Source organism: Caretta caretta, chromosome 25, assembly GCF_965140235.1.
Source record: "Caretta caretta isolate rCarCar2 chromosome 25, rCarCar1.hap1, whole genome shotgun sequence".
NCBI classification, from domain to species: domain Eukaryota; kingdom Metazoa; phylum Chordata; order Testudines; family Cheloniidae; genus Caretta; species Caretta caretta.
In genome coordinates this window covers 8820104-8847923 of record NC_134230.1, presented here as the reverse complement: position 1 = coordinate 8847923, position 27820 = coordinate 8820104, and the positions used below count along the sequence as shown (strand labels likewise).

At 57.9% G+C, this 27820-nt stretch overlaps 1 protein-coding gene across 3 annotated transcripts; it reads left to right on the top strand.

Moving 5' to 3' along the window:
- The first annotated feature begins 2446 nt into the window (after positions 1-2446).
- On the top strand, positions 2447-27820 carry ABHD17A (abhydrolase domain containing 17A, depalmitoylase). Of its 3 annotated transcripts, none has more exons than XM_048831035.2 (5): positions 2447-2586; positions 5715-6257; positions 19129-19323; positions 24550-24729; positions 26680-27820. In XM_048831035.2, exons 2-5 carry the CDS (start codon positions 5950-5952, stop codon positions 26903-26905), a joined length of 909 nt encoding a protein of 302 aa, XP_048686992.1. In that variant the 5' UTR covers positions 2447-2586; positions 5715-5949; the 3' UTR covers positions 26906-27820. The 3 variants fall into 3 exon arrangements, with proteins under 3 accessions (XP_048686992.1, XP_048686993.1, XP_048686991.1); XM_048831036.2 differs by lacking the exon at positions 2447-2586 and adding an exon at positions 2593-3237; XM_048831034.2 differs by lacking the exon at positions 2447-2586 and adding an exon at positions 2593-3249.

Here is a 27820-nt window from a genome sequence, read left to right as displayed (position 1 = left end):
GGGAAGTTGCTCAGAGTTGTCGTTTGATCCCTGGTTCAGCAGGGACCCTTGGCTGGATAATGCCAGCCACGGCACAGGGGATGCAGCCGGTGCGCTCGGAATGGGACAGGTCCCCTGGCTTGCACACTCTGACCCCTCCCTGGTCACCTCCTGGGTTGAGTGGCCTCTTCTCGCTAATCCAAGGAGTTTTTAATGCAGCTTGAGGGAAACTCCGGCCTCTGTCCCCCATGTTCCTGTGCAAGAAGCCCCAACCTCCTGCCCAGCCTGCAAATAAGGAAGTGGGGATAGTGTCGCTACAGTATGTATGAAGTATGAATACCTCACCCCCCCGTTTTGCACAGCTTCCAGAGTAACTGGGCGCGGGGGGAGGGGGGGGATTCAAGCATAAAGCAGGCATTTAGCCTACCGGGAGATGGGGGGTTCGCTGCCGCAAATGAAGCAAACTCGGGCTTGCAAAGGGTGGGGTGAATAGTTCACCCAATTAAGCATGGAAATAGCAGCCATGCAAACCCTGCCGGGGGGGGGGGGCCGAGAGTAATTGCTGCAGCCTATGAATTATGCATCCGACATGCACGAAGCAATGAAGCATGCAGCCCTGGTGCACACATTGCAGGGAGGGATCATTGCAGCCTGTGGAGCACGGGGGTGGGGGGTCGTTGCAGCCCGGGGAGCAGGCAGCCCCTCCAGGCGGGGGAGGGGGGGGTGGTTGCAGCCCGGGGAGCAGGCAGCCCCTCCAGGCGGGGGGGGGGGGTGGTCGCAGCCCGGGGAGCAGGCAGCCCCTCCAGGCGGGGGAGGGGGGGTGGTCGCAGCCCGGGGAGCAGGCAGCCCCTCCAGGCGGGGGGGGGGTGGTCGCAGCCCGGGGAGCAGGCAGCCCCTCCAGGCGGGGGAGGGGGGGTGGTCGCAGCCCGGGGAGCAGTCAGCCCCTCCAGGCTGGGGGGGGGTGGTCGCAGCCCGGGGAGCAGGCAGCCCCTCCAGGCGGGGGAGGGGGGGTGGTCGCAGCCCGGGGAGCAGGCAGCCCCTCCACGCGGGGGGGGGGGGGATCGCTGCAGCCCGGGGAGCAGGCAGCCCCTCCAGGCGGGGGAGGGGGGGTGGTCGCAGCCCGGGGAGCAGGCAGCCCCTCCAGGCGGAGGAGGGGGGGTGGTCGCAGCCCGGGGAGCAGGCAGCCCCTCCAGGCGGGGGAGGGGGGGTGGTCGCAGCCCGGGGAGCAGGCAGCGCCTCCAGGCGGGGGGGGGGGGTGGTCGCAGCCCGGGGAGCAGGCAGCCCCTCCAGGCGGGGGGGGGGGGGGGATCGCTGAAGCCCGGGGAGCAGGCAGCCCCTCCAGGCGGGGGAGGGGGGGTGGTCGCAGCCCGGGGAGCAGGCAGCCCCTCCAGGCGGAGGAGGGGGGGTGGTCGCAGCCCGGGGAGCAGGCAGCCCCTCCAGGCGGGGGAGGGGGGGTGGTCGCAGCCCGGGGAGCAGGCAGCCCCTCCAGGCGGAGGAGGGGGGGTGGTCGCAGCCCGGGGAGCAGGCAGCCCCTCCAGGCGGAGGAGGGGGGGTGGTCGCAGCCCGGGGAGCAGGCAGCCCCTCCAGGCGGAGGAGGGGGGGTGGTCGCAGCCCGGGGAGCAGGCAGCCCCTCCAGGCGGAGGAGGGGGGGTGGTCGCAGCCCGGGGAGCAGGCAGCCCCTCCAGGCGGGGGGGGGGTGGTCGCAGCCCGGGGAGCAGGCAGCCCCTCCAGGCGGGGGAGGGGGGGGTGGTCGCAGCCCGGGGAGCAGGCAGCCCCTCCAGGCGGGGGGGGGGTGGTCGCAGCCCGGGGAGCAGGCAGCCCCTCCAGGCGGGGGAGGGGGGGTGGTCGCAGCCCGGGGAGCAGGCAGCCCCTCCAGGCGGGGGGGGGGGGTGGTCGCAGCCCGGGGAGCAGGCAGCCCCTCCAGGCGGGGGGGGGGTGGTCGCAGCCCGGGGAGCAGGCAGCCCCTCCAGGCGGGGGAGGGGGGGTGGTCGCAGCCCGGGGAGCAGGCAGCCCCTCCAGGCGGAGGAGGGGGGGTGGTCGCAGCCCGGGGAGCAGGCAGCCCCTCCAGGCGGGGGAGGGGGGGTGGTCGCAGCCCGGGGAGCAGGCAGCCCCTCCAGGCGGAGGAGGGGGGGTGGTCGCAGCCCGGGGAGCAGGCAGCGCCTCCAGGCGGGGGGGGGGGTGGTCGCAGCCCGGGGAGCAGGCAGCCCCCTTCCCTCCATGTCTTTGCACCAGGCTCCTGCTCCTCCTTCCCCGGGGGCCGTGCAGGGAGCAGGACTCAGGAGGAGGCGTCACTTCCAGTGCGGGCTGCGCTGCTGTCACATCCGCCGCCGGCCGCTCGGAGCGAGGGGACGAGGCGCTGGCTGCGCCGGCCAAGGAGCCTGGAGCGCCCGGGAGCCGCGCCGCGCGCCGGGCCCAGCCTGCAGGGCCCCCGGGGGGATGCGGGGGGCCGCGCCCGGCTCCAGCTGCTCAGCGCGCCAGCGGGCCCGGGCCCGGTTCGGAGCGGGGCTCGGAGCGGGCAGCAGCGGCCCGGTTCGGAGTGGGGCCCGGGACCGGCTCTGAGCCCGGATGCTCCCCGCTCCGGAGCTTGCAGCGGATAAGGGAGCAAAGGTGCCCTGCCTAGCAGCCCCCAGCCCGATCCCCTGCAGCCCCCAGCCCGATCCTCTGTAGTCCCCAGCCCGATCCCCTGCAGCCCCCAGCCCGATCCCCTGCAGCCCCCAGCCCGATCCCCTGCAGCCCCCAGCCCGATCCTCTGTAGTCCCCAGCCCGATCCTCTGTAGTCCCCAGCCCGATCCCCTGCAGCCCCCAGCCCGATCCCCTGCAGCCCCCAGCCCGATCCTCTGTAGTCCCCAGCCCGTCCCACTACAGCCCCCAGCCCGATCCCCTGCAGCCCCCAGCCCGTCCCGGTGCAGCCCCCAGCCCGATCCTCTGCAGCCCCCAGCCCGATCCTCTGTAGTCCCCAGCCTGTCCCGATGCAGCCCCCAGCCCGTCCCGGTGCAGCCCCCAGCCCACCTGGGAGCTGATTCAATCCCCCTGTATCGCCTCCCCCAGCTGCAATCACCTTCCCCCGCCCCCCAGTCCCATTAGAAGCTGATTTTCCCTGCGCCCCTTCTTTCCCTCTGCCCCAACTGCAGCCGTCCCCCCGCCCCCCCCCCCCCCCCCGCCCCGGCTGCTGGTGTCTTCCTCCCTCGGCTCCTTCAATATCTCCAGCTCTGAACTTGCCCTGCTCAGCGGGGCCCAAGGCGCCTGCAGGATGTGGGGGTGATTATGGGGGTGATTATCCCATTGTTCCAGCGTGCTGTTCGGGGGAGGGGGGGCCCTTTCCCGGCATTGACTTCTGCAAGGGCAGGGTTGCAGCCGACTTGTGTAAATCCAAACGCTGCCCCCCCCCAACCCCCCAGTTAAGTTTGGAGTTAGATCCTTGGAGAGAGGGGCTAGTTTTGGTTTCTTTTAAGCAGTGGCAAGCCTCGGCGGTTGGTCCCTTCTTCTGCCCCCCAAATACTGTCTTCATACCGGGTGCTGGGAATAGAGATAAGTGTGTGTTTGTCGCATGGATACTTCCATGTATTTTGTAGCTCTGTAATGGTGCTGTGTCTGCAGTATAGATAAGTGTGTGTGTGTGTGTGGTGCCGATAAGTGTTAAGTGATAAGACTGGGCTGCACGAGTCTTGTGTGGGCAGGGGTGTGACACGAGTCTTGTGTGGGCCGGGGAGTGACTGTGTCTGTAAGAATCGTAGACTATCGGGGTCGGAAGGGACCTCAGGAGGCCACCTAGTCCCACCCCCTGCTCAAAGCAGGACCGATCCCCGACTAAATCATCCCAGCCAGGGCTTTGTCAAGCTGTGGTATCGAAAAATGTGTGTCTGCAGTGTAGACGGGGGTGTGTGTGTGTGTTTTCTAATCCGCGTGTCTGTAGAGTAGACAGGTGTGGGCGTGAGCCTGTGCTGCAAACGTGTGCGTGTGTTTCTACCCTGCATGTGTCTATAGCGCGCACAGGTGTGTGCCTGTAATACAGGTCATTGGGTGTGTGAGCATGCCCTCTGGTGTTGTCTCGTGCGTGTGTCCGTGAAAAGCGAGCAAACATTCGCGTTTGTGTGTGCGTCTCTGTGTGTGCCTGTCATGCATGCAACGGGGTCGTGCGGCCGCACGTGTGTCTAATGGCACATGTGTAGGGGGCATCTGTCATGTCTGCGTGGCAGACACCTGTCCAGTGTGGACAGGTGTGTTTCTCTGTGTGGTGTGTCTCTGATGTACCATTAGAGGGGAGCAGCTGTTCTGCTGAGTAGCTGCACAAAGCACAAATATCCCAGCCGGAGGGAAGAATTAAATGGAAGGAAGTGCGCCTCTGATCCTGGGACCTATTCTTTTTTTGGGGGGGGGGGGGGGCTGAATAGATTATTTTCCATCTCCCTCCTGCCCCCCATCAGCTTGTGTTGGGAGGCAGGGGGAAGTCACAATCCTGCTTTTTCCTACACTGGCCTAAATCCCGAGGACCTCCATTGATTTGAGCACAGCTACTCAGGATTTACACTGGGGTGAGATCAGAATTTGGCCCTTAATGTAAAACAAGCCCCAGATTGGGGGGGGGGGGAGGGAGGGTGTGTGTGTAATCCAGTTATTCTGGGAGTGGGGGGGATCCAGTTATTCGGGATAGAAATATTTCCATATAAGCCTTCTATTTCACAGGCCTCTCTTTCCTTCCACCCTTTCCTCTTCTTTCCCCGCCTGCGGAAGCAGCTGGAGTAGAATTCCTCGGGGTCTAGGCTAGTTTAACATTCCTCAGACCGGAGGCTCTGCCCAAACTTGCAGAAACCGCTTTGGTGTGTGTGTTAAATTCTGTCTCCTGGCTGTGAGCATATGCTGCAGAATCGCTGCCCCGTGCGTGGGGCGTTGTGTAATTTCTGGAGTGGATGTGGTGCTGCGCGACGATGCATAGGATGATAGCACACGCAACATGCTAGCCCCATGTCCGTCGTCTGAGCTCTGTGTGTGTGGGGGGGGGGCAGGGAATCTGTCAACCGGATTGCAGGATCATGGCCATGGTGGGCATTGTGTCTTGTCTGTGGGGTTTGAGGCGCAGGAGGTGTTCGCGTGTGTTGGTGATCCGTGTGCGTTGGTCAGAGTGTGGCTTTGGTAGGTGAGTGGTATGAGCTGCATGTGGTTTTTGGTGTGTTGTGCGGCTGTGCTGTGTGGGGGTTTTGGTGGCAGGCGTATGTTGGGTGGGTGAATTATGTGTCAGCAGAGTATGGCATGGGGGTGGTTTTTTGTGGCTTTTGGTGATGGATGTGTGTTGTGTGGGCATACTGTGTGTGATTTATAGTGAGTGTTGTATGTTGCGTGGGTGGTTTGTGTGTGGTTTTCGATGAGGTGAATGTACTGTGTGGGTGTTCATTTGTGTGGTTTTTGATGAGAGTATGTGTTGTGTGGGTGTGTATTGTGTGTTGTGTTTTGTGGGATTTGGAGTGAGGATGGTATATTTTGTGTGTGTCTATTGTGTATTTTCCAGCAAAGGGGTTGTATTGTGTAGGTATAAAGTGTGTATTTTCGGTGAGGTGATGGGTGTTATGTGTTTTTCAAAGAAGAGTGCGTATTGTGTGTGTTTTTCTGGGGCGGGGTGTGTGAATTGTGTGGTTGTGTGCTGAGTAGCTTTCGGAGCGTGGGCTGGGATGCTCTTTTTTGCCAGGTTGCACTACCCGTGGTTTCTCATCAACCCCTTGTCCATCCCCCTTCGGTCCTAGGGCGTTGCCGACCGGTGCGGACGGACAGAGGGTGGCCGACCTTACCTTGACCGGCGCCGGGGTGCGCAGCAGACGCCTGGCCCGTTGGTCGTGACGGCCGCCATGGCGAGGGCAGGCTGAGGAGACGGGTGGTGACCAGGCCGGATCTGCTGGTTTTTTAAAAAAATTCCTTTTGATTTTGTTCGTTAAATCGAAAAATAAACTGAACTCCGCGCTCGGTGCTTTCTCCGCCGCCATGAACGGACTGTCGGTGAGTGAGCTGTGCTGTCTCTTCTGCTGCCCGCCCTGCCCCAGCCGGATAGCGGCCAAACTGGCCTTCCTCCCCCCGGAGCCTACTTACGCCATGGTCCCCGAGCCAGAGCCCGTGGGCAGCACCAGCTCTCTGAGAGGAGGCACCGCGGGGCGATGGAAGCTGCATTTGACGGACCGGGCGGATTTCCAGTACGCCCAGCGGGAGCTGGACACCATTGAGGTGTTCCTAACCAAGAGTGGCCGGGGGAACCGGGTCGGCTGCATGTATATCCGGTGTGTGCCTGGCGCTAGGTGAGTGGCAAGCTGCGGACGGGTCTGGGAGCTGAACCCTCTTTGCAGAGCAGGGGGTAGGATTCCCGACTCAGTTGGGCCAAGGGTCTGATCCCCTCCTGCAGGTCCTCTGTCCGTGACACCTTGTAGGGAGAGTGCCATCCTGCGCCAATGCAGCTCCGACATGGTGCCACTTCCTGGCCTGCAGCGACCCGGTGCCAGATCGGGCACCTTCCCAAGCGAGATGCCCAGTCACAGAGATTTGGAGACGCCCGGGCAAATGCTCACTGCGGGTTGGCTGTCAAAACCTGTTTTGCTCATACCTAGAATTGGGGATGGAATCAAACAAAAAGATCAAAGGGGAGGGAGGTAGTAAAGTCACAGTGCTTGGGGCATGGAATCCTGGGTACCATTCCCAGCCCTGCCGCTGACCCGGACACCTGGGTTCCGTTCCCAGCCCTGCCGCTGACCCGGACACCTGGGTTCCGTTCCCAGCCCTGCTGCTGACCTGGGTTCCGTTCTCAGCCTTGCTACTGACCTTGAGCAAGTTGCTTCCCCTGCTCTGTGACTCAGTTTCCCCCATCTGTAGAATGAGGGGAATGGCGCTATGCTGGGGGGTGGGTTGTGCCGCTTAATTAGCTGATAGTTGTGAAGTGCTGTGAGATCCGCCAATGGATGCTGCTGGTGCAGGGCAGAGGGTTATTGAATAATAATGGCGAGGCTGAATGCAGGCGAATGGGTGAGGTGTGCTGCGCTGGGAGTGTCCAGGCTGCCTGTGGGGACCCTGCCCCTTTGCCGGAGACATTCACAGCTCGTATGGGGGCCCTGGGGACTGCTCCCAGGCTCCCAAGGATGCGTTGCCAGGTGAGGCCTTGTTGCCCATCTCTGATTGGCCACTATTCCCTCACCTGAGCCTAGGGCCTGGGCTCCAGCTTGCTGGCACCTTGGTTCAGGTGGCAGAGCTGGGGGCAGTGAGGGGTGGGGTGAGTGGTAGCTTTATTTATGGACTGTGGACCAGCGCTGGCTCCTTTCTGTGTCTCTGCCCGCAACTGATCTTCAGCCCCACTCCCCTGCCCCACTCAGTGGGCTGGGCTCATTAGTCTCGTTAGCTGAGTCTGGGGTTTCTAGGCCCTGACTCGCACCTGGAACCCCAGCCGCTCTCCTGAGCTAGGAGTGCCAGTGGGATCACATCCCCTCCCCCGAGACCTCTGTGCCCCTCACACCCCCAACACCCCTCCCCAAGTCTCTGTGTCCCACATGCCATGATTTGTGAGACCCCACACTTGCTCAGGCATCTGCCCTGGTGTGTCTTCCTCCCCATTCTCACCCTGCTGCCGGAGGGCATCGGTCCATGAGCTGCTCAGGTTTCACGGTTCCTCCCAAGAGTGCGTGTCCCCAATCCAGCAGCCACGTCTCCCTCCCTTCCGTGCTGCCCCACTCCTTCCCGCTGCCTTCGGTGTGCGCGGGTTGGGCCTTGATAAACCAAAGCAGGGTCCCTCGCAGGTGCTGCGCTAGAATCACAGCTGTGGCAGGACGGGCATCGAGAAGACCCTCTCTGCTACCAGCGGGGAGCATATAAGGAGGCCAATGAGCCCCACAGAATGTCAGTTTCAATTAACCCTTTCCCTTCCCTCTCCAGGCCCACCCTCACCCCACGGACACTACATAGCCTTTCCCTAGCCCTGGCGAAGGGCTGGGGCTGCCTTCTCCTCAGGGCAGGCGTCTGTTCGGTACCTCTCCATCCGCTGGATATGCGGGGGTGGGTCTCAGCCCAGTGGCTGGTTGGTGTCCACGACGGAAGAGCCACGATTGGATCACCTGGCCAACTGTGCCGCAGTTTGGCCAAGGACCGACCAGGCTGTGATCCCAGTGCTAGCCCTTGCAAGTCAGTCCGGGCCCATGGCTGGGGTGGGCTGTGGATGTACTGTGCAGAGGGGCCGTTGCTCTCCAGCGCCGCTGACCTCAAAGAATCAATCCTGAAGCACTTGCATGAGAGGAAAGTGATCAGGAACAGCCAGCATGGATTCACCAAGGGAAGGTCATGCCTGACTAATCGCCTTTTATGATGAGATTACTGGTTCTGTGGATGAAGGGAAAGCAGTGGATGTATTGTTTCTTGACTTTAGCAAAGCTTTTGACACGGTCTCCCACAGTATTCTTGTCAGCAAGTTAAGGAAGTATGGGCTGGATGAATGCACTATAAGGTGGGTAGAAAGCTGGCTAGATTGTCGGGCTCAACGGGTAGTGATCAATGGCTCCATGTCTAGTTGGCAGCCGGTGTCAAGTGGAGTGCCCCAGGGGTCGGTCCTGGGGCCGGTTTTGTTCAATATCTTCATAAATGATCTGGAGGATGGTGTAGGTTGCACTCTCAGCAAATTTGCGGATGATACTAAACTGGGAGGAGTGGTAGATACGCTGGAGGGCAGGGATAGGATACAGAAGGACCTAGACAAATTGGAGGATTGGGCCAAAAGAAATCTGATGAGGTTCAATAAGGATAAGTGCAGGGTCCTGCACTTAGGACGGAAGAATCCAATGCACCGCTACAGACTAGGGGCCGAATGGCTAGGCAGCAGTTCTGCGGAAAAGGACCTAGGGGTGACAGTGGATGAGAAGCTGGATATGAGTCAGCAGTGTGCCCTTGTTGCCAAGAAGGCCAATGGCATTTTGGGATGTATAAGTAGGGGTATAGCAAGCAGATCGAGGGACGTGATCGTTCCCCTCTATTCGACATTGGTGAGGCCTCATCTGGAGTACTGTGTCCAGTTTTGGGCCCCACACTTCAAGAAGGATGTGGATAAATTGGGGAGAGTCCAGCGAAGGGCAACAAAAATGATTAGGGGTCTAGAACACATGACTTATGAGGAGAGGCTGAGGGAGCTGGGATTGTTTAGTCTGCAGAAGAGAAGAATGAGGGGGGATTTGATCGCTGCTTTCAACTACCTGAAAGGGGGTTCCAAAGAGGATGGCTCTAGACTGTTCTCAATGGTAGCAGATGACAGAACGAGGAGTAATGGTCTCAAGTTGCAGTGGGGGAGGTTTAGATTGGATATTAGGAAAAACTTTTTCACTAAGAGGGTGGTGAAACACTGGAATGCGTTACCTAGGGAGGTGGTAGAATCTCCTTTCTTAGAGGTTTTTAAGGTCAGGCTTGACAAAGCCCTGGCTGGGATGATTTAACTGGGAATTGGCCCTGCTTCGAGCAGGGGGTTGGTCTAGATGACCTTCTGGGGTCCCTTCCAACCCTGATATTCTATGATTCTATGATAGTCCACGGGTGCTTCCCAACCTGTTCTGTCTCGGGGTCCCGCTCCCACTAAGCCAGGATTCCCTTCCCACGTAGCAATGCAGGGTGGGCAGGGGTATTGTGACCCTCAAGATGAGAACTCACGACTCAGGGCAACTGGTGGTTTCCATCTCCAGGTGCCCAGCCTGAGACGGCTGGGGAGTGCTGGGCACCCAGGACCCCAGCTGGCATCATTGAGCTCTGCGGCTGCTCACCACCTCTGAAAAGGACACCCATGGGCTGATGTCCTGGCCCTGCGGAAGCCAGTGGGAGTTTTGCCATCGACTTCAATTGAGCCGGGATATAGATTCATAGAGTTAAAGCCAGAAGGGACCATTAGAACATCTTGTCTGACCTCATGTGTATCACAGGCTAGAGAATTGCACCCAGTTACCCAAGTATTAAGCCAAATCACTCGTGTTTGGCTAAAGCAGTGGTTTTCAACCTGGGATCCATGGGCCCCTGGGGATCCACAGACTATGGGGGTCTGCACCTCCATTCAAAATATTTTAGGGGCCCGCAACTGAAAAAAAGTTTAAAACCCCTGGGCTAAAGCGTCTTGCAGAATTCTAGATTTGGGTCTAGGGTCTAGATTTGAAGACAGCCAGAGGTGAGACTCCCTCCTCCTGATAGCTCGTTCCAGTGGTTGATCACTAGGCTTCCCTAGGTGTTTGAAGTTGTGATAATAGAAGCCAACAGAGTCAGGGGCTGCTTTGGCAAATTTGGGTCTAAAATGTTAGAGATTTTATTTCTAAATAGGAAAAAAACCAAAACAACAAAGCCAGAAGAGATTTAAAGTCACAAATATGATATATTTATTTCCTACTTCACCCCTTCTATTTGATCTGCGATCATAGATTCAAGGCCAGTTGGGACCACTTTGGATTATCTACTCTGACCTCCTGCGTAACACAGGCCAGGGAACTGCCCCAAAATAATTCCTAGAGCAGGTCTTGCAGAAAAAGATCCAATCTTGGTTTGAAAACTCAGTGATGGAAAATCCACCATGACTCTTGGTAAATTGTTCCAATTGTTAATTACGCTCACCGTTAAAAATGTATGCCTTATTTCCAGTTTGAGTTTGTCTAGCTTCAACTTGCAGCCATTGGATCGGGTTGGACCTTTCTCTGTAGATTGAAGAGCCCATTATTAAATATTTGTTCCCTGTGAATAACATCTTAACACGTAGAGACCTAGATCTTTGCTCTCAACCCGCCTTGCAGGGCAGAATAATCCCGAGATGGATGGAGGGCGTCTCAAATACTTAACTTACCTTCTACATGCCCGGGCTAGCAACTATTCGTCATGGGCAAGTGAAATATCACTAGTTCCCCATCTGCACCCCATGATTCTGTGCTTTTTAGGTTCTTATTCCTTGCCCATCACTTGCCTTTCTGATCATCTTGGAGAGCGTTTATTGTGTGTCTTACAAAGTGGCACCCAGAGACACAGTTATGCCGGGTGCTGTTGATTTTGTGCCGGGGCAGGTACATTTTGCTAGGCTGCTTGGGGCTGATATTGTGCCACTCTTATCCAAGGCTCCATGCTCCCCCCTGTAGGCTGGGGTGGAACTTGTCTGGCCCACTCCTAAACCTCCAAAAAGTGGTGGCGGCTCCCAACACCCGGCAGTGACAGCTGGGGAAGGGCAGACCAGGGAGCAGCACCAAGGCCTCCTCACGTTGTGTGTGCCCTGCCCTAGAGTCTGCTGTTCATCCTGCCTGCGGTTAGGGCTTGCAGGGGCACGGCTGAGTTTGGGAACTGGCAGCTGCTGCGTAAGCTCTCTGCACGGCCGGGGGCTTCGCAGCTGCCTTTGGAATTCCTGGGTCACTGCCTTTGTTCCTGACAGCTGACATGTGGTGTGATGCCTGTTGCTTGGGCCACCGTGGGCATTGGGTCTCTCAAACTGGGTCGCTCTTTGGATCGGAGACCTCCAGAGGTCAGTGACTCAGCAGGGGCACTTCCCTCCTTGGAGGCAGTGCTGCCTGATGCTGCGTGGGTGGAAGGGGGTCTTTCTGTCCATGTTAGACCTGGCTCCTGGCTAAGGTAGTGACCTTCTTCTGAAGCGAATCCTCCCTGCAGGGTTTTCCACACTTCCTGTCCTCAACGATTACATAAGCGTGCCAGTGCAGGGTTAAACAGCTGCTGTGTTCCCACTCCAGAGGTGGATGCCTCTTAGTGGTGGGTGAAAAGGTCCCTTATCGGTGTAGAGTTCCTGCTTATCATGAAACTTAATGAAAGGGCGTTTGCGAAGGGCTTTGACAGCGTTAGCAGCATGAGACCATGTCTACACCAGCGTAGCATTGTCGTGCAGATGTTTCCTATAGCGGTGGAAGTTAACCCACCTCTCTGAGCGGCAGTAGCTAGGTTGATGGAAAAATTCTTCTTCTTCAAGTAGTGTCCCTGTGGCTGCTCCGCTTAAGGTGCCCCTTGAGCCCTTGGTCGGAGAATTTTCCGCTAGCAGTGTCCGTTTGGGCCGCGCATGCGCCCTATACCTCCTTATGCCAGACACCGAGGCCATATAGGGTCGAGTGGGCAAACCGCCCTCAGTTCCTTCTCTAGCGCCTTGGCCTGAGACGGAGCCCTAGTGTCCTCTTGGGTCTCTCCTTGGCCCCAAGGGTGTTCTCCAAGGTCCTGGCGGCAGTGGCTGCTGACCCCCGACAAGAGGCAATCCTGGATTATCTGCTGGATTTGAAGAAATTAGAGTTATCAGTTAATCCAGTTAAGGTCCACTTGTCTGCAATATCAGCCTTTCATCCGAATATAGAGGGCTTTTCCATATTGGCTCATCCTGTATCTAGGTTTTTTATGGGTTTGGGGAATCTCTACCCCGAAAGTGGAGACCCGACCCCAACCTGGGACCTCAATCTGGTACTCAGTTACTTTATGAAACATTTGAATTTACGGCAACCTGTTCTCTACTCCATTTATCTATGAAGACAGCCTTTTTAGGAGCCATCACAACGCCGGTAGAGTTGGGAAGATTTGCACCTTGATGGCGGAACTCCCCTTTACAAGAATAACGTTTCTTTACACCCACGCCCTAAATTCTTACCTAAGGTTCTCTCGGAGTTCCACCTCAACCAATCTATTCATCTGCCATTGGTTTTCCCAGAGCCATAGACCTATGTAGGGGTTCTGTTTTCATACCCTGGATGTTTGAAGAGCACTGGCCTTCTACTTGGATGGGACCAAGTGATTTCAAAGGTCACCCAGGCTGTCCATCTCCTCCATGGATATAGCCAAGGGATCTACGATTGCTGCTCAGAGATTGTCGAGGTGGGTAGCTGGATGTATTGTCACTTGTTATGAGACCGCAAGCGTTCATCTTCCTCAAGGGGTGACAGCACATTCTACCAAGTCACAAGAAACATCCACAGCATTGCTTAAGAACATCTGATGTCTGAGATGTGTAGGGCTACCGTGTGGGCTTCAGTACCTACATTTTCAGAGCACTGCGCCGTGATCCAGGCCATCCGATCTGATGTGGCTCAGGGTACAGGAGTACTATTTTCAATTCTGGACTCAGTTCTGAAGCTCCCTCTTGCCTGTGGGGAAATTGCTCAGAAGTCCCCTGAAGTGGAGCACCCACAGGGACACTACTTGAAGAAGAGATGACTCACCTTGTGCAGTGACTACAGTTCTTTGAGATGCGTGTCCCTATGATGCTCCCCTGCTCGTTCTGCTTCGCCTCTGCTTCAGACGGTTCTCCGCAGAGATGTTTGGGTGGAGAAGGCACGGAGGACGGTTCGCCGACACACCCCTATATAGTCTCGGGGTCCGGCACGACGAGGCTAAGGGGCATGCGCTGGCTGAACGGGCATTGCTATTGGAAAATCTCCAATCAAGGGCGCGAGACGCACACGCACATCTGAAGTGGAGCACCCCTGTGGACACACATCTTGAGGAACTGCCATTACAGCTCACGGGGAGGAACTTCTTCTTCAGTTGCCCTAGGCTCATCTGTGCTGGGGGTTAGGTTGACTTAACTACTGCACTCAGGGGTCTGAACTTTTTACACCCCCCCCCCTCAAGTGACATGGCCAGGTCAGTCTAAATTGTAAGTGTACATAGCAGGGCCAGCAGAGAATGCTGGATGATACGATAAGGGTTTTCTCAGCCGGAGTTTGGAAAGCCCATTGCACAAGTCAGGTATATAGGGTATCCAATAAAGTCTACACCCCACTTCCAACCATCATGCAACCTGTTTATACCACGTGTCACAGGAGAAACTACAGCAGAACCTCAGAGTTCCAAACACCTCGGGAATGAAGGTTGTTCGTAACTCTGAAGTGTTCGGAACTGAACCAAACGTTACGATTGTTCTTTCAGAAGTTTACAGCTGAACATTAACTCAGTACAGCGTTGAAACTTTACCCTGCAGAAGAAAAACGCTGTTTCCCTTTATTGTTTTAGTAGTTTACATTTAACACAGTACTGTCCTGTATTTGCCCTTTTTTCTTTCTTTTTTTTTTTGGTCTCGGCTGCTGCCTGATTGTGTCCTTCCGGTTCCAAATGAGGTGCGTGGCTGACTGGTCTGTTTGTAACTCTGAGGTTCTACTGTATGCTAGAAATGGATTTAGACATTTTAAGGGGACTTATCCCTCCACCTGTAAATCCCAGCCCCTGAGGCCCTGCTCAGCACAGAGAAACTACAGTGATTTTAGCTAAAGTAGATTCTGAATCTGATAACAAACCAAATTAAGCTTTTCCCAGGAGGAGGCCCTCACGAACACGATTTAAGTGTGTCCGCACCAGAGGGCTGTTTGATCTAAATTTATTTAGAAACCGATTGACGTAAATCAGCCCAGTTTCTGTGTGTCTAGACTAAAAGCCCTTTGCTACCATGACCAAGATTTTTAAAAGCAGCTCAGCTTCCCATTTAGGCATTAGGACCTGACTTTAAATGCTGTTTCCCATCCTCCCCCGTTCCCCTCTGAATCCTGGTCCTTGTGTCTAACTACGGTGCAGCTCAGAATGGGCCAGTCACACCCTTCCCCCCCCCCCCACACACACACCCACATCCCCTCACGCCCCAAAATAACCTCACATAGTTTGTCTGTGCATAAGCATTGTGGCTTTCATGTGCACGATTTTAGGCCCTTCTGAAGCGAGAAATGAGAGCTGTATTTTCACGTAGTATAAAACACCTGCTGAAGCAACATTGCCTAGTGGGTAGAGCACTATATTGGGTCTCAGGAGACCCGGGTGTTTCTGGCTCTGCCACTGACCTGTGGATGACCTTGGGCAAGTCCTTTCCCCTCCCACCATCTGTCTGCCTCCTCTGTTTAGGCTGCAAGTTTTTGGCACAGGGGCTGTCTCTTACTATGTGTCTGTTCTGTGCCTAGTATGATAGAGTCCTGATCTCACTTGGGGACCCCTAAGGGCTCCTTTAGTACAACTCATCAATAGTGACAGCAGTCAGACCTTAAACTGGAACTGGTGTAGGCCCAAGTTTACCCATCATGGGCATCTGGCCAGCGTAAATTGGGTATAGCAGTGGAATAATTTTGGGTATGGCTGCTCCAGAGGAATGAATAAGCTTTGGGGCAGGTTGGTTAATAATCCCTAGTTTGTACGCAGCACTTTCCCTCAGGAGATGTCAAAGCACTTTACAAAGGAGGTCAGTGTCATTCGTCCCATTTTACAGATGGGTAAACTGAGGCACAGAGAGAGGAAAGTGACTTGCTCAAGGACTCCCGTCAGGCCTAGTGGCAAAGCTGGGAGTTGAACCCAGGGCTTGATCCAGAGTGCAGGTGAGGAGGGCAAAGGGCAGCGATAAGTGCAGTGTATTACGTGTCTGTCCCCGCACCGTGCATGTGGGGCGATGTGTATCTACATTGGAGTGGTGGCCTGCAGGGTCTGCAGGGCCGGTGCGGCGAGCTGGAGCCTGCCCCTTGGCACCTGACGTTGGCTCTGGGAAAGTCAAGGGCTCTCCCTGCCGCCCAGCGGAAGATGCTGCCCACAGCTGTCGCTGAGAGGAGCAGACGGCATCGTGGCCGAGGCACCTGGAGCACAGCTGAATTCGGCTGGGCCGGCCTAAGTTGCTGGTGGGGGGCGCGGGGGAGGAACCAACCCAGGTGATAGGGAGTGAGGCCTGAACCAGGGCAGGGGGCATGGGTGAGAGAGCCTGGAATCCAAGGGTCACCCAGACAGACCATACCAAAGGTCACCGAGCCAGATTGTACCAAGGGTCAGCCAGATCACACCAAGGGTTCCCCACCCAGACCATACCCACCTGGACCGTACCAAGGGCCAGCCAGACCAGCCAGATCACACCAAGGGTCCCCCAGCCAGACCATACCAAGGTTCAGCCAGATCACACCAAGGGTCCCCCCAGCTGGATTGTACCAAAGGTCAGCTGTACCATACCACGGGTCAGCCAGACTGTACCAATGGCCAGACAGCTCATACCGAGGGTCAGCCAGAGCAGCTGGCCCATACCAAGACAGCAGCTGGGGGAGCGGGATGGGGACAAGAATTGAAGAGCTGAGCAAAGCAGAAATGGGAGGTTTTCGCGTAGTCCATTTCTGACCGTTAGAAGCCATGGCCGAGGTCTGGGGTTGGAGGCTGCTCTGGGGGCCGCACTCCCAGCCAGGCCACCTGCTGCCCAGCCCCCTTCCCGTCCCATCCTCCGGCACGGTTGGCGCCGATGGGCAGTTCAGGCTCTCCGTGGCCGGCATGAGGTCACACTGCCGTCTGTCGGAGACACCAGCTCTGGCGGGGGGTCGTCCCGCCTTGCATCCAGGCTCACATGCCCCGGATTTTGGGATGTGTCTGCTGGTGCCGTACGTCTGTCCTGTGGGGCTGTCCTCCTGCAGGCAACGCTGGGACCTGGCGACCGAGCAGGCCGGGCGAGGGGGACTGGGGTTGGCAAAGAGGAACTGACTGCCCATGAGTGGGATTTCTGCCTCCAAACGTGCCAGCCGAACCAGGAGTGCCATGAAGAGCTGATCTAAGCACAGACCTGCCCCCGCTGTTCTTTGCAGGCTCCTGGATTTAGCACATGATGAGGACAGGCTGGGATTGCAGGGGATTTCTTTGCCTCTAAGCTGACGAAGTGTGTTAGCACCTGGTCTGGCTGCAGATGCCGCCAGCCAAGCCTCTCTGCCTTGTCAATTTTGGCGGCCTCATATACGCCGGCCCCGTCTGGCTGAAGGCGCGTGTGCCAGCTGCTCGGTCTCTGATCTCTCTGGCGGCTGGGATCCAAGGAGCATGTGGCTCCCTGCCCCTCCTTTCCCCCTGGGCTGCGGACTGCTCAGAAGCTGGTTTTCCCTGGTGCACTTTGAAGATCTGCTCTCCCCTCAGAGTAAGGCCGAGTCACATCCCCTGGCCTCGCTCTGAGCAGCATTCTCACTTTGATGCTCACAACACGCCGAAGAGGGAGGAGTGCCCCCCATCTTACGAAGGCCCCCACACCCCGCAGCACAGCATGCCTGAGCACGTAACTGAGGTTAGCTCTGCCCCAGGGGAAAGAGAGACAAGATGGGCACAGTAATGCTTCTTACTGGACCAGCTTCGTTGGTGAGAGAGGCAAGCTTTCCAGCCACACAGAGCTTTTCTTCAGGTCTGGGAAAGGTCCTACCAGCAAAATGCAAGGTGGAACAGTTTGTTTAGCATGAGTAGCAGCATATATTGTAAGTAAGGGGCCATTCAAGGCAGAGTTGTCCATTAACACCTCCACAGTCATAGGACAAAAAGAGGGGGTCAGTGGTTACGGATTGTTGTAACAGCCATAAAGCCAGTGTCTCCGTGCAGTTTGTGATTTTTAGTGTCTAGCAAAGTTATGAATTTAAGCTCCCAGGCTCGTCTTTTGAAAGCATTGTGCAGGTTTCCTTTGAGGACGAGGACTGACAAGTCAGGTGTGGAGTGATCGCTTTGTGAAAAGTGTCTACCCACAGGGTGATAGGGTGTGTTTGGCTTTTATCATTTCCCTGTGTAAGTTCATTCGAGAGCGTAGTGATTGTCTGGTTTCACCCACACAGCTGTTATTGTGGCATTTAGTGTGCTGGATGAGGCATACCACGGGCTGTTATAGGCACATGGAGGACCCATGGATCTGGAAAGGTGTGTTGGGATGGGGGTGTTGATTGTTGTAGCGGTGGAGATGTGTCTGCAGGTTTTGAATCTGTTGTTCTGGCAGGGTCTGGGGCCGCTTTGCGCTGGTGTGTCCTGGCCTGTGGAGAGTTTGCTTCTGATGAGCTTGGAGAGGTTGAGGGTTGAAGGCCAGAAATGGGGGTTCAGGAATGATTTCTTTCGGGATGGGCTCCCCATTGAGTATGGGTTGTAGTTGTTAGATGATACCCCGTATGGATTCCAGTATGAGGAGGTGGGTGACAACTAGGGGTGTGCTGTTGGAGGGGGTTTTATTTCTGTCCTGAAGCAGGTTCTCTTGGGGTTTTGGGTGGCCCGTTCCATGACGCAATCTACTTCTCTGGTGGCATGTCCTAGTTTGGTGAAGGCGGGTTTAAATGTGTTAAGGTGTGTATCCCGGACCTTCCCCTCGGAGCACATTCTGTGGTGCCTGAGTGCCAGGCTGTAGAGAACGGATTTCTTGGCGTGTTTGGGGCGGTTATTGGATCTGTGAAGGTAGGTGGGGAGATCCTGGGGTTTCTTGTATATGGTTGTCTTGTAGGGTTCCATTGTGGAAGCTGATCATAGTGTCCAGGAAGTTGACGCTAACGTGGGAATGTTCCAGTAAAAGCTGGTCCCTTCTCCCGCATCTTGTCTCGCTGGTCTCCTGGGACCCACGCGGCTACAGCTACACTGCAAACAACCAGTGGGAAGAGTCACCCACTCCCCTCCCTCTAATGTGGTGTTTCTTAGCCCACACCATGGTGCCAGGCCGGTGTGAACTCAGAGGGGAGAGTGTCAGACTCATCACCACGGCCCGCAGGTCTTCAGAGCCCACACCAGGCATGCCCCAGAGGCCGGCCTGTGGGGCAGTAACAACGGTTCCTGCTGCTGTTGCTTCTGCTGGCGGCGGGCGGTGGAGCGGGGAAGGGGGGGCAGCGGCTGCTTGAGAGACTTCGCTGTTCGCTTCAGTGGAAGGTCGTTGCTCTCGGTGGGCGCTTGGTGGGCCCAGCCCCCTGCCCTCACTGGGTCTGCGCCGTCTGAGGCGTGCAGCCTCCGGCCTCTTGCCCCTCCCACTAGGAGCACGCGGGCGGGGGGGGCGGGGGGGCTGGAAGAACGTCAGTTAGACTGAGCTGGGGGGTGGTCAAGTTGGGGAGGGGGCTGGTGCTGGGGAGGGGTTGGGTTCCGTTCTGCTGGAGTTACCTTTCCATCTCCCGTCTCCTCCCATCCTGTTCTCCTCTGGAATGACATTGGCACCGGCCTTCCCCTGTACCTCCCCCTCCTTTGCCCCCCCCCAGGCTTCTCCGTGCCCCCTGATCTCCCCTGCATCCTCTTCCCTCCCAAATTCCCCTCCCCCATTCCCCCTCCTGTGGCTCCCCCAGCCCTTGGCTAGCGAGGCGCTCCCAGCGACTCCCCAGTCCTGTGCTGGGTCCCTGTGGGGGCAGGACAGTTGGCAGAAGGCTGCAGTGCTCAGCAATGGCCCAGGGCCTCCGGCTGCCCCTCTCTGTGCATTAACCCGCAGCTCTGCCCCGGCAGGTTCACGGTGCTCTTCTCCCATGGCAACGCTGTGGACCTGGGCCAGATGAGCAGCTTCTACATCGGCCTGGGCACCCGCATCAATTGCAACATCTTCTCCTACGACTACTCGGGCTACGGCATGAGCACGGGGAAGCCCTCGGAGAAGAATCTCTACGCCGACATCGATGCGGCCTGGCAGGCCCTGAGAACGAGGTGAGCTCTGCCTGGGGCCGGCTAGCCTCCCCAATGGCCTCACAGGCCCAAGGCTGCTTGGGAGGGGGAGTAAAGGGAAGTGGGTACAGGAAGATCTGGCCTTCCCGGAGTCCTGCTCAGGCAGTCAGTGCCTGGGGACCCCAGGCCTGGCATAGAGGGGCTACAGGCTGCGATTGAGGGGCATCACAGAGCTGTGGATAGGAAGGACCCCCACAGCCGAGATAGCAGGGGGCTGCAGGTCAGGACTGGAGGGCATCGGCAGAGTTGGGGGGGATCCCAGGGCTGGCATAGCCTGGGAGCTGTGGGTCAGGTTTGAGGGGCATGAGTGGAGCTCAGGGCCAGAAGAGCATGGGAGGGGGAGGGCTGCAGGTTAAGGCTGAGAGAAGCACCATGGCCCAGTGGATAGGCCTTTGGAGATCTGAGTCCCACTCTGTGACTTTGGGCATGTCTCCCCTCCATGCCTCAGTTTCCCCATATGTAGAACAGGGAGAATGATACTGACTTGCCTCATAGAAGATGTGATGAGGGGTTTTGCTTATTGTGTGTCAAGTTGTTTGAGAGCCTCAGATGGAAGGTCATGTGCTAGAGCAGGGCCAAGGGTTATTTATGATCTGGACGACTGTCACCTGGTGGGACAGATTGCTCCTTCGGGACAGCTGTAGGGTGAGATTTCTGGGGCTTCCAGCTGCGTGCGCAGTATCGGAGGGCAGCTTTCCCTGCGGTTGCAGAGCCCCTCTGCAGGGAGCCAGGGAGCACAGACGTGGCACAGAAATAATGGGGGCGATAGGAGGGAACCCACCACACCTTTGTGAACCTGGAAGAAGGTTCAGGTTTCAAAGCCTGAGAGTTGGGCTAAAAGTGGGGGAGTATTTTGGGGCAGATGGGCAGATTTCTCAGCTATCTACAGAGGAGAGACAGCCTTGTGGCTTAAACCTCAGAGAGCTAGGACTCCTGGGTTCTCTTTCTGTCTCTGCCACCAACTCAATGGATCATGTCACTTCCGCCTTTCAGTGCCTCAGTTTCCCCATCTGTTCAACAGGGAGGACCCAGGCTTGGGTGGATAGATGTGCATAGGGAGCCATGTTCCAGGTGAAGGGAGGCGCCCAGGGACTCCTGACTCCCAACTCTGGAGCGCTCCACTGGGATGAACCGTCCGGTGTTGCTGGGAGATCTCATGTTTCTATGGAGTCCCACCAGGCTCCATCCTCTCGCCCTGCGACATGAAGCTGTTGGGGGATCTGGCAAGGCAATGCTGGCTGCAGCACGTGGCCGCCACCCGGCTCTGTCCCTCCACCAACAAGGAGCCCCGTCCCCCAGTTCTCTTGTCAGCCTAGATCCACACCAGCGTGAAGGCAAGTGGCTGAGGCTGAGGCCAGACAATACAGGGTGAGGAGAGCTCTCCTAATCCCAGCATCCCCCGACCCAGGCCACGGCAGGAGACCACTGGTAGCACGTGTGTGACTCTCCCTCTCCGGGCCCGAGCCACAGATACTGCAAGGAGAGCCGGGGAAATATTTCCACTGAAACTTTTTCCAGCGAAAGAGGCAGATTCAGATTGACCAAAACGTTTTGCGAATTCACCGTAATTTCTGCAAATGGTTTGTAGCAAAAAGGTCAGAATCAAAACGTCAAAATCAGTGGCGCCCTGAGGAGGCCCAGCTGGCTCAGAACACAGCAATTTGGTGGCTCAGCATTTTAGGTGGCTGGGAACCCGTCACCCACAGTGAGATGCAGGCAGCCCAGCTCGAGGTCACCACAGAGAGTGCCGTGGGGGCGGGGAGGGCCAGGAAAGCCCCGTGGCCTGCACTGTGGAAAACAGGAAACCTCACCGGGCGAGACAGCCACTCGGAAGGGGCTCGCAGGGGAGGCCGCTGGTGGGGTGGGGGCAGGGCTGAGCTAATGCACGGGACGGTGTGGGTGGGCAGGCTCCGGGGGAACCGTAGGGACGGAGCCTTCCCCTTGGGGTGGCCAGTGTGACCGTGGTCCAGGGCTGGGTGCTGCCAGCATGCAGGGGGCTGGTGGGTCCCAGCTCAGCTCCCAGGGGACACGGCCAGTGGAGATGGTTGCTTTCACTGGCCACCACCTCAGTAGCCTCAGCGACGAGGCCAAGGGCTGCCCAGGCCCCAGAGGCTGAACCCCTCCTTTTTGGGCAGGTGATGGTTAGGGACGGGGGACAGGTGGCAGAAGGAAGCATCCTGGAGAACCAACCATGATGCATGAGCCCTGCTGACTCAGCGCGAAGGGACAGGCCCGGATGCTTTCTCCTGCCACGCGTCGATCGGCGCCAAGGGGGCCTTTGTGGATTGGATGCCAGGGGCTGGCGGGTGCGTGGCTGGGAGTCTCAGAGGCTGCCCTGGAAGTGCCCAGCAAGGGGCTGTGGGGAGGTTTGTGCCCTTTTTGATATGGTAGGAAACGGGTCTGGAAGGTTTGGTTTGTTCCACCTAGTTTTGTGTCTGGCGGGGGCAGCAGGTCTGGTTTAGCTGGAGCACTCCTTGGGTGACTCTGGGATGTGCAGCAGGAGCTTTGAACTGGATGACAGGATCACTGAATCTTCTTTCCAGGGAGTGTTTCTCCTACAGGAAATAAGGCAATAAGGGAAGTGGTGTGAACAGCCTGAGTAGAAATCGCTTGACCAGGACTCCCCTGGGGGCCATGGTCTGCCCGTGTCTAACCCTGTCGACTCTGCTGTTGCTCAGCGTCTAACCGGGGCCAGGACGCCTGAGTTCCCAATGTGACAAACCACACCAGGAAACAAATAAAGCTTCAGGCCTTTTCTGCATGTCATTAGAGAGCACCACATTCCCCTCCCCCCACGCAGGTTCCCTTTATTACTAGTTGTATTAGAGCCAAGCTAAACCTGGGCCCATTGTCCCAGGTGCTGCGCAGACACAGAGTGAGACAGTCCCAGTCCCAGAGCACAGCCTAGCTAGACAACAGAGACAAAGGGCCGGCAGGGAAACTGAGGCACAGGGTAGGGACTTGCCCAAGGCCATTCAGTGGCAGCACTAGGAACAGAACCCAGCTCTTCTGAGTCCCACTCTGCTGCGCTACCCACTCGGCCACACTCCCGCTACTGAGCAGGGAGGCGGGTTCCTCCTGTGGTCTTCGGAGGAGGCCACTTGTCCCTCCTCTGGCTGCCTAGTGCCTGTTCGGAGAGCCGCTGGCCCTGTCATCCGGGCAGTCACAGGCAGGGGCCGGCGTCTCTGCAGAGGGGGAAGCAGGAGGGAGAGGCTGGAGGCCGCGATTTATGTGGTGGTGCTAGACAGTCCCAGCCCACCCAGCTGCTTCGCTCTGGGGTGACTCATCGCCCGGTGCCGTGGGGAGCCTTCCGGTTTGGGTGACGTGGGCTGGGCTCTGTTAAAAGAGAGAAGCCACAGGGTGGGGCTGAGCACTCAGCAAAAGAATCCGCCTTCCCTCTCCAGGTTCAAGCTGAGCCCAAGGCAGAAATGACTAGTCTAGACAAGGCTCGCAGCCCTGAGTGGGGGGCTCATTGGCCAGTCCCTCGGTACCAGTATCCCTCTCCAGAGCAGGTGTATGCCTTCACTGGCACCGAGAAAACCGACTGGCAATTCAGTTGTATTTCACCCAGAGGGAAGGATCCAAACCGGGGGAAAGACCAAGCCCCCGCGGGGCTGACTGGGCCTTAGTAATTCAACCGGAGAGGTGTGTCCTTCCAGAGCTGGGGATGTGGGGGGAGGTAGTTTGCCCGGTTGTTGCCCAGGCTGTGGGTAAACAGAAGCCTCTATCCCCACAACTGCCATCGCGGCATGCAGCATCTTCCCCCAGCACCGAACGCCCTGGGGAAATGTACACTGGAGCCGCTGACGTTGCTAATTGCTCAGCGTCTGCCTGGGTCCTGCGCGCGGCCCTGCCTCTGCCCGCGGCGTTGTGCAGAAGTAGGTCACAGCCAGGCGGATAAGCGATCCTCGCCCTACAGGGCTCGTGATCCAGAGAATCCCTGCGGCCTGGAGCAGGCCAGGGGGATGGCGTGTAGCTGCGGCCGTCTGCTGGGGAGGCTGTGCTGGGCAGTTCGGGCTGCAGGGCCGGCTCGATGCCTTACTTAAATTGATCCTGGGTGGGTGACAATGAGACATGGAGCCCCCCAGACCCGACGGCTCCTCCCAGCCGTCAGTGGCCCCTGCACCCCACAGTCCCTCTGCTGGCTCCTGGCTGGGCCGCCCTCCTGCCCAGGGCCCTCCCTGCCTTGCTTCTGCCTCTGCTTCTGCTCCCAGCACTTCCCTCCACCACCCCCCCTGCCCTCAGCAGCTCCCCGGGCCCGGGCCCCCCGCTGGAGCAGCCGTCCCCTCCTCTGCCTCCCCCAGGTTTCCCTGCCCTACATCAGCCCCACAGGCCTGCACGGGACTCAGTCATGTTCCCTGTGGGGAACGAATCAGGACCCAGGGCAGCCCAGCCCCGAGGATCTTAGCGTGCCCAGGACCAAGGGGGGGGGCACCTCAGGCTGGTCCGATTGAATCTGGGCTGGGGGGGAGCCAGCCACCTGTGGAAGGGGCGAGGCCCGAAACCCAGAGGGGATAAGCCAGTCACCATGGCAACCTCTGCGGTGCATGTAGGTTGGCCCGGGGATGGATGTTTGTTTCACTGATAGCGTTGGGGGGAGAGGCTAGGAGGAGTAGGATCAGGCCCAAGGGCGGGGGGCCCCACGTTCCCCCCCTACCCCCCCCAGGAGGCAAATCAGTGCCACAAGCCTGAGTCGGTGTTTTCGCTGCTGTGCAGGGTTCAGCTCCCTGCTGCGGCTCTCGGGGGAAGCCCAGAGCCCCCCTGCAACGGCTCCTTGGGAAGGATGGGAACAGGCTGCTGCGTGGCTGGGACTCAGCAGTCCGGGGTGCATGGCCCAGCTCTGCCTGTGTGAGCGTGGGTGGGTCACTCGGTCTCTGTGGTTGGGGGTGGTTAACCTGCCTTTTGCCCAGGTGGCCTGCAGGGAGACAGCCGGCTTGGGCTGCCCTTTGCATTGCCCTGTACTGGGATCCCCGATGGGCTGGGGGGAATCCCACCACCTAGTGTCCTCTGCCCAGGGACCCTCACTCTCAGAGAGTCATAGGAGCCAGGCCTGTCGGACCTTCCAGCCCATCTCCTGGCCTGGGCGGGACAGTTCCTTGTTCGCCATCAACCTGTTGTGTTGGGATTTCCCTTTGGGGCTGCACGGAGATGTCTCCCCCAGCTGGACAGCACCTGGGAATTAACCCCCCAGATTCCCTTCCTGCCCAGGTATGGGATCAGCCCGGAGAACATCATCCTGTACGGGCAGAGCATCGGCACGGTGCCCACCGTAGACCTGGCCTCCCGCTACGAGTGTGCCGCCGTGGTGCTGCACTCGCCCCTCACCTCGGGCATGAGAGTCGCCTTCCCCGACACTAAGAAGACGTACTGCTTTGACGCCTTCCCCAAGTGAGTGTCCCCCCCACACTGACCCCCCCCAGCTGGGGAGATTGCTCAGCTCAGGCTGCCAGGGGACGATGGCCCAGTGTCCACATGGACTCCAACTGCAACTCGCCCTTGCAGGGGTGGGGGGCAGCACAAGAGATGGTGGGTAAAAGGTGAGCCTTGGGGCTGTTTTCTGTGCGGATGCCTTGGAAGGACATCTGATTATCCCCTGGGGAGGCGCCCCTCTCCGCCGGGGTGCATGGATGTCCATTGGTGCCAGATGGCAGGATGCAGACAAACTGTTAAAGTGCCTGGGTCTGAAAATTGGGGCCCCTCTGGCTGCCAGCTGCCCTTCTGGAAATCCAGCCAGCCCTGTAAGGGGACGGGGAGGCACCAGTTTAATCCCACCCTCCCCCATTCTCGTGCTGCCGCCTCGCCTGCTGGGCCCCAAAGCCAGCCTGGGGACCGAAGGCAGATTCTCCTCCAGAAGTGGCCACGCATCCCCCAAAACAGTGAGATTACAGGGTGCCTGCATGGTGCTGCTTTGTACCCACAGCACCCCGCTTGCATTGGAACCTCAGCCTGGGGCCTTCGAAGTGCCTTGCAGACATTAGTTGCCCAAATGGACATGGGAGGCTTTTCCTGTTTGTGCAGCATCAGCAGAATGGGTTGTTAAGTTCCCGTCGGCGCCCCTGTGTAATCACAGTGACAGCCGTGGCTCTGGTTTGCCCTGCAGACCTCTACGTCTACAATGCAGTAAAACACCCAGAGCTGGCCTTGGACCGCTGATTCGGGCTGTGGGTCTATAAAATTGCAGAATAGATATTTGGGCTGGAGTCTGAGCTCTGAGACCCCTTCAGCCTGAGCTGGAATATTTCCTGCAATTTGATGGCCCTGCGAGCCCGAGTCAGCTGACCCGGGCCAGCCACAGGTGTTCTGTAGCCGTGTACACATGCTGTCAGTTACAGGCAGCATCGATCACAGAATCATAGAAATGTCTGGCTGGAAGGGACCCGGGGAGGTTGTCTAGTCCAGCCCCCAGCGCTGAGCCAGGACTAAGTAAACCTAGACAGGTTTTTGTCCAACCTGTTCTTAAAACCCTCCAGGAACAGGGATGTACCGAAAGGAAAATCCCCAGGGAACTGTGCCAAGAGATATGGTGGATCCTCCATCACTTGGAATCTCTGACTGGCGATCAGTCGGCTCTTTCTAAAGGACGCGCTCAGGCTCCCTGAGTTCTGAGCTCATTGCAAGAAGCACTGGGGGAAATCCTCCGGCCCATGCGTGCAGGAGGTCGGAGCAGATGACCACACCGGTCTCTTCTGGCCTTGAAATCTAGGAGTTGACAGGGCTGGCTGGAAGAAGCCCCCTGTTTTTACTTGTGGTCGGAGCACGGCGGAGCCAGAGTCCCTGGGGTCTGTCTTCGCAGCAGAAGAGGTGCGTTCTGAACTCAGGTTAGCGAACCAGGTGAAAACCGTAGTGAGGGCTTTGGACTGGGTTGAGCAGATGCAGATGGAGCCTGGACTGGATCTTGAGCTGCCATCTGAGCTGCCATGTGCTATTTCAACCCGAGTTCAGAACACACCTCTTTGGGTCTGAGGGCCAATCCATGTGGAGCCCCTGCCCCCGATCTTGTGGCACCCCTAGCAAGCCCATTATTGTGGACAAACACTGGTCTATGGGGTGTTAGACAAAGGACACACAGCCCGTCGTGAGGGGTTTGCAGTCTAGCTAGGGGTGGGGGGGGGGGTTTGCTGCAAGTCCTTACCATAATTCCTCAGGCCCTCCACCCCCAACAGATTGTGCACAGGGCTGTGAGCTAGTTGGTTGCTTCCCCTCCTCCACCCCAGAGGTGGCTGCATTTCAGTGGTGGGGCCTGGGCTGCAGCGTGTTCTGGGGCGCCCCTCGTGGCTGGAGGTGCTCGATGCAGGGCAGCGTTTGCTCAGGGGTTGTTTGCTTCTCTCCTCCCGGCAGCATCGAGAAGGTGTCCAAGATCACTTCACCCGTCCTCATCATCCATGGCACCGAAGATGAAGTCATCGACTTCTCTCACGGCCTGGCGCTGTATGAGCGCTGCCCCAAGGCCGTGGAGCCCCTGTGGGTGGAGGGGGCAGGCCACAATGACATTGAACTGTACAGCCAGTACCTCGAGCGCCTGCGGAAGTTCATCTCCCAGGAGCTGACCAGCCAACGCACCTGAGCCCCAGCTGCCACCCCTGACTCTGACCCAGAGGTAGGATCGGGCCGCGCTGCCCCCTGGAGGTGTAACAACTTGGGCAGCCTCAGCTCCAGCCCACACTGAGGCTGGCGAGCTGGCGGGACGTGGCCAGTCCTCAAGTCATTGGTGTTTCCAGGCACTGTGCTCCCGGCTAGGCCCACCCTCCGCCTCCCCGCCAGATGCTACAGACGGGACATGCGGGATGGCTCCCATTTCAGCCTGGGCAGCCCCAGCCCATGCGGTGGGGAAAAGACCGGCTCCAGCTTCCCGACTCCTGCTCCAAGTGCTGAGGCCACTTTCGATCCATCTCTGGAGCTTGCTGTGGGTTCTGTCCCCACATCCCCACTGCAGACAGCCCTCTTAGTTTCTTTCCCATCATGCAGCTGTTCTGCCATGAGCAATGAGATGTTTTGGAGTCCTGGCCCTGCCGCAGGTTTGAGGGGGTTAATTATCCCTGAAGAGCCCCATGCCTTTTCCTATCTGGGATCTGATCACTGCATGAGACACCCCCCACCCCTCCTTCTGCCTTACCCAGATCAGTAGCATCAGAATGGAGGAGCAGGGCTCTCTGGCCCTGAGCAGAGCTTCCCTTGGATCGAACACCAGTGAGGACCAGGAGGGCAGGGATGGAGGAGACCGAGTGGCGTTTGAGCTCCTTGCTGGGAAGGAACGGCCCCGACGTGCAACCCCTGCTCTCTGAAAAGGGTCGGGCAAGCATGGTTAGGAGACATGCGCTGTCCCCGATCTTCGGCATCCGTCCTGTTTTCTCTTTCCGCAAGACTCCCCTGTATTTGGGGCACCCCCTTTCTTTACTCCAAATATCTAGAGACAGATCCCTCGAGTCACGCTGGAAGGAGGGAATCGAAGAATAAAGATTTAAGATGTAAAATTTTACAA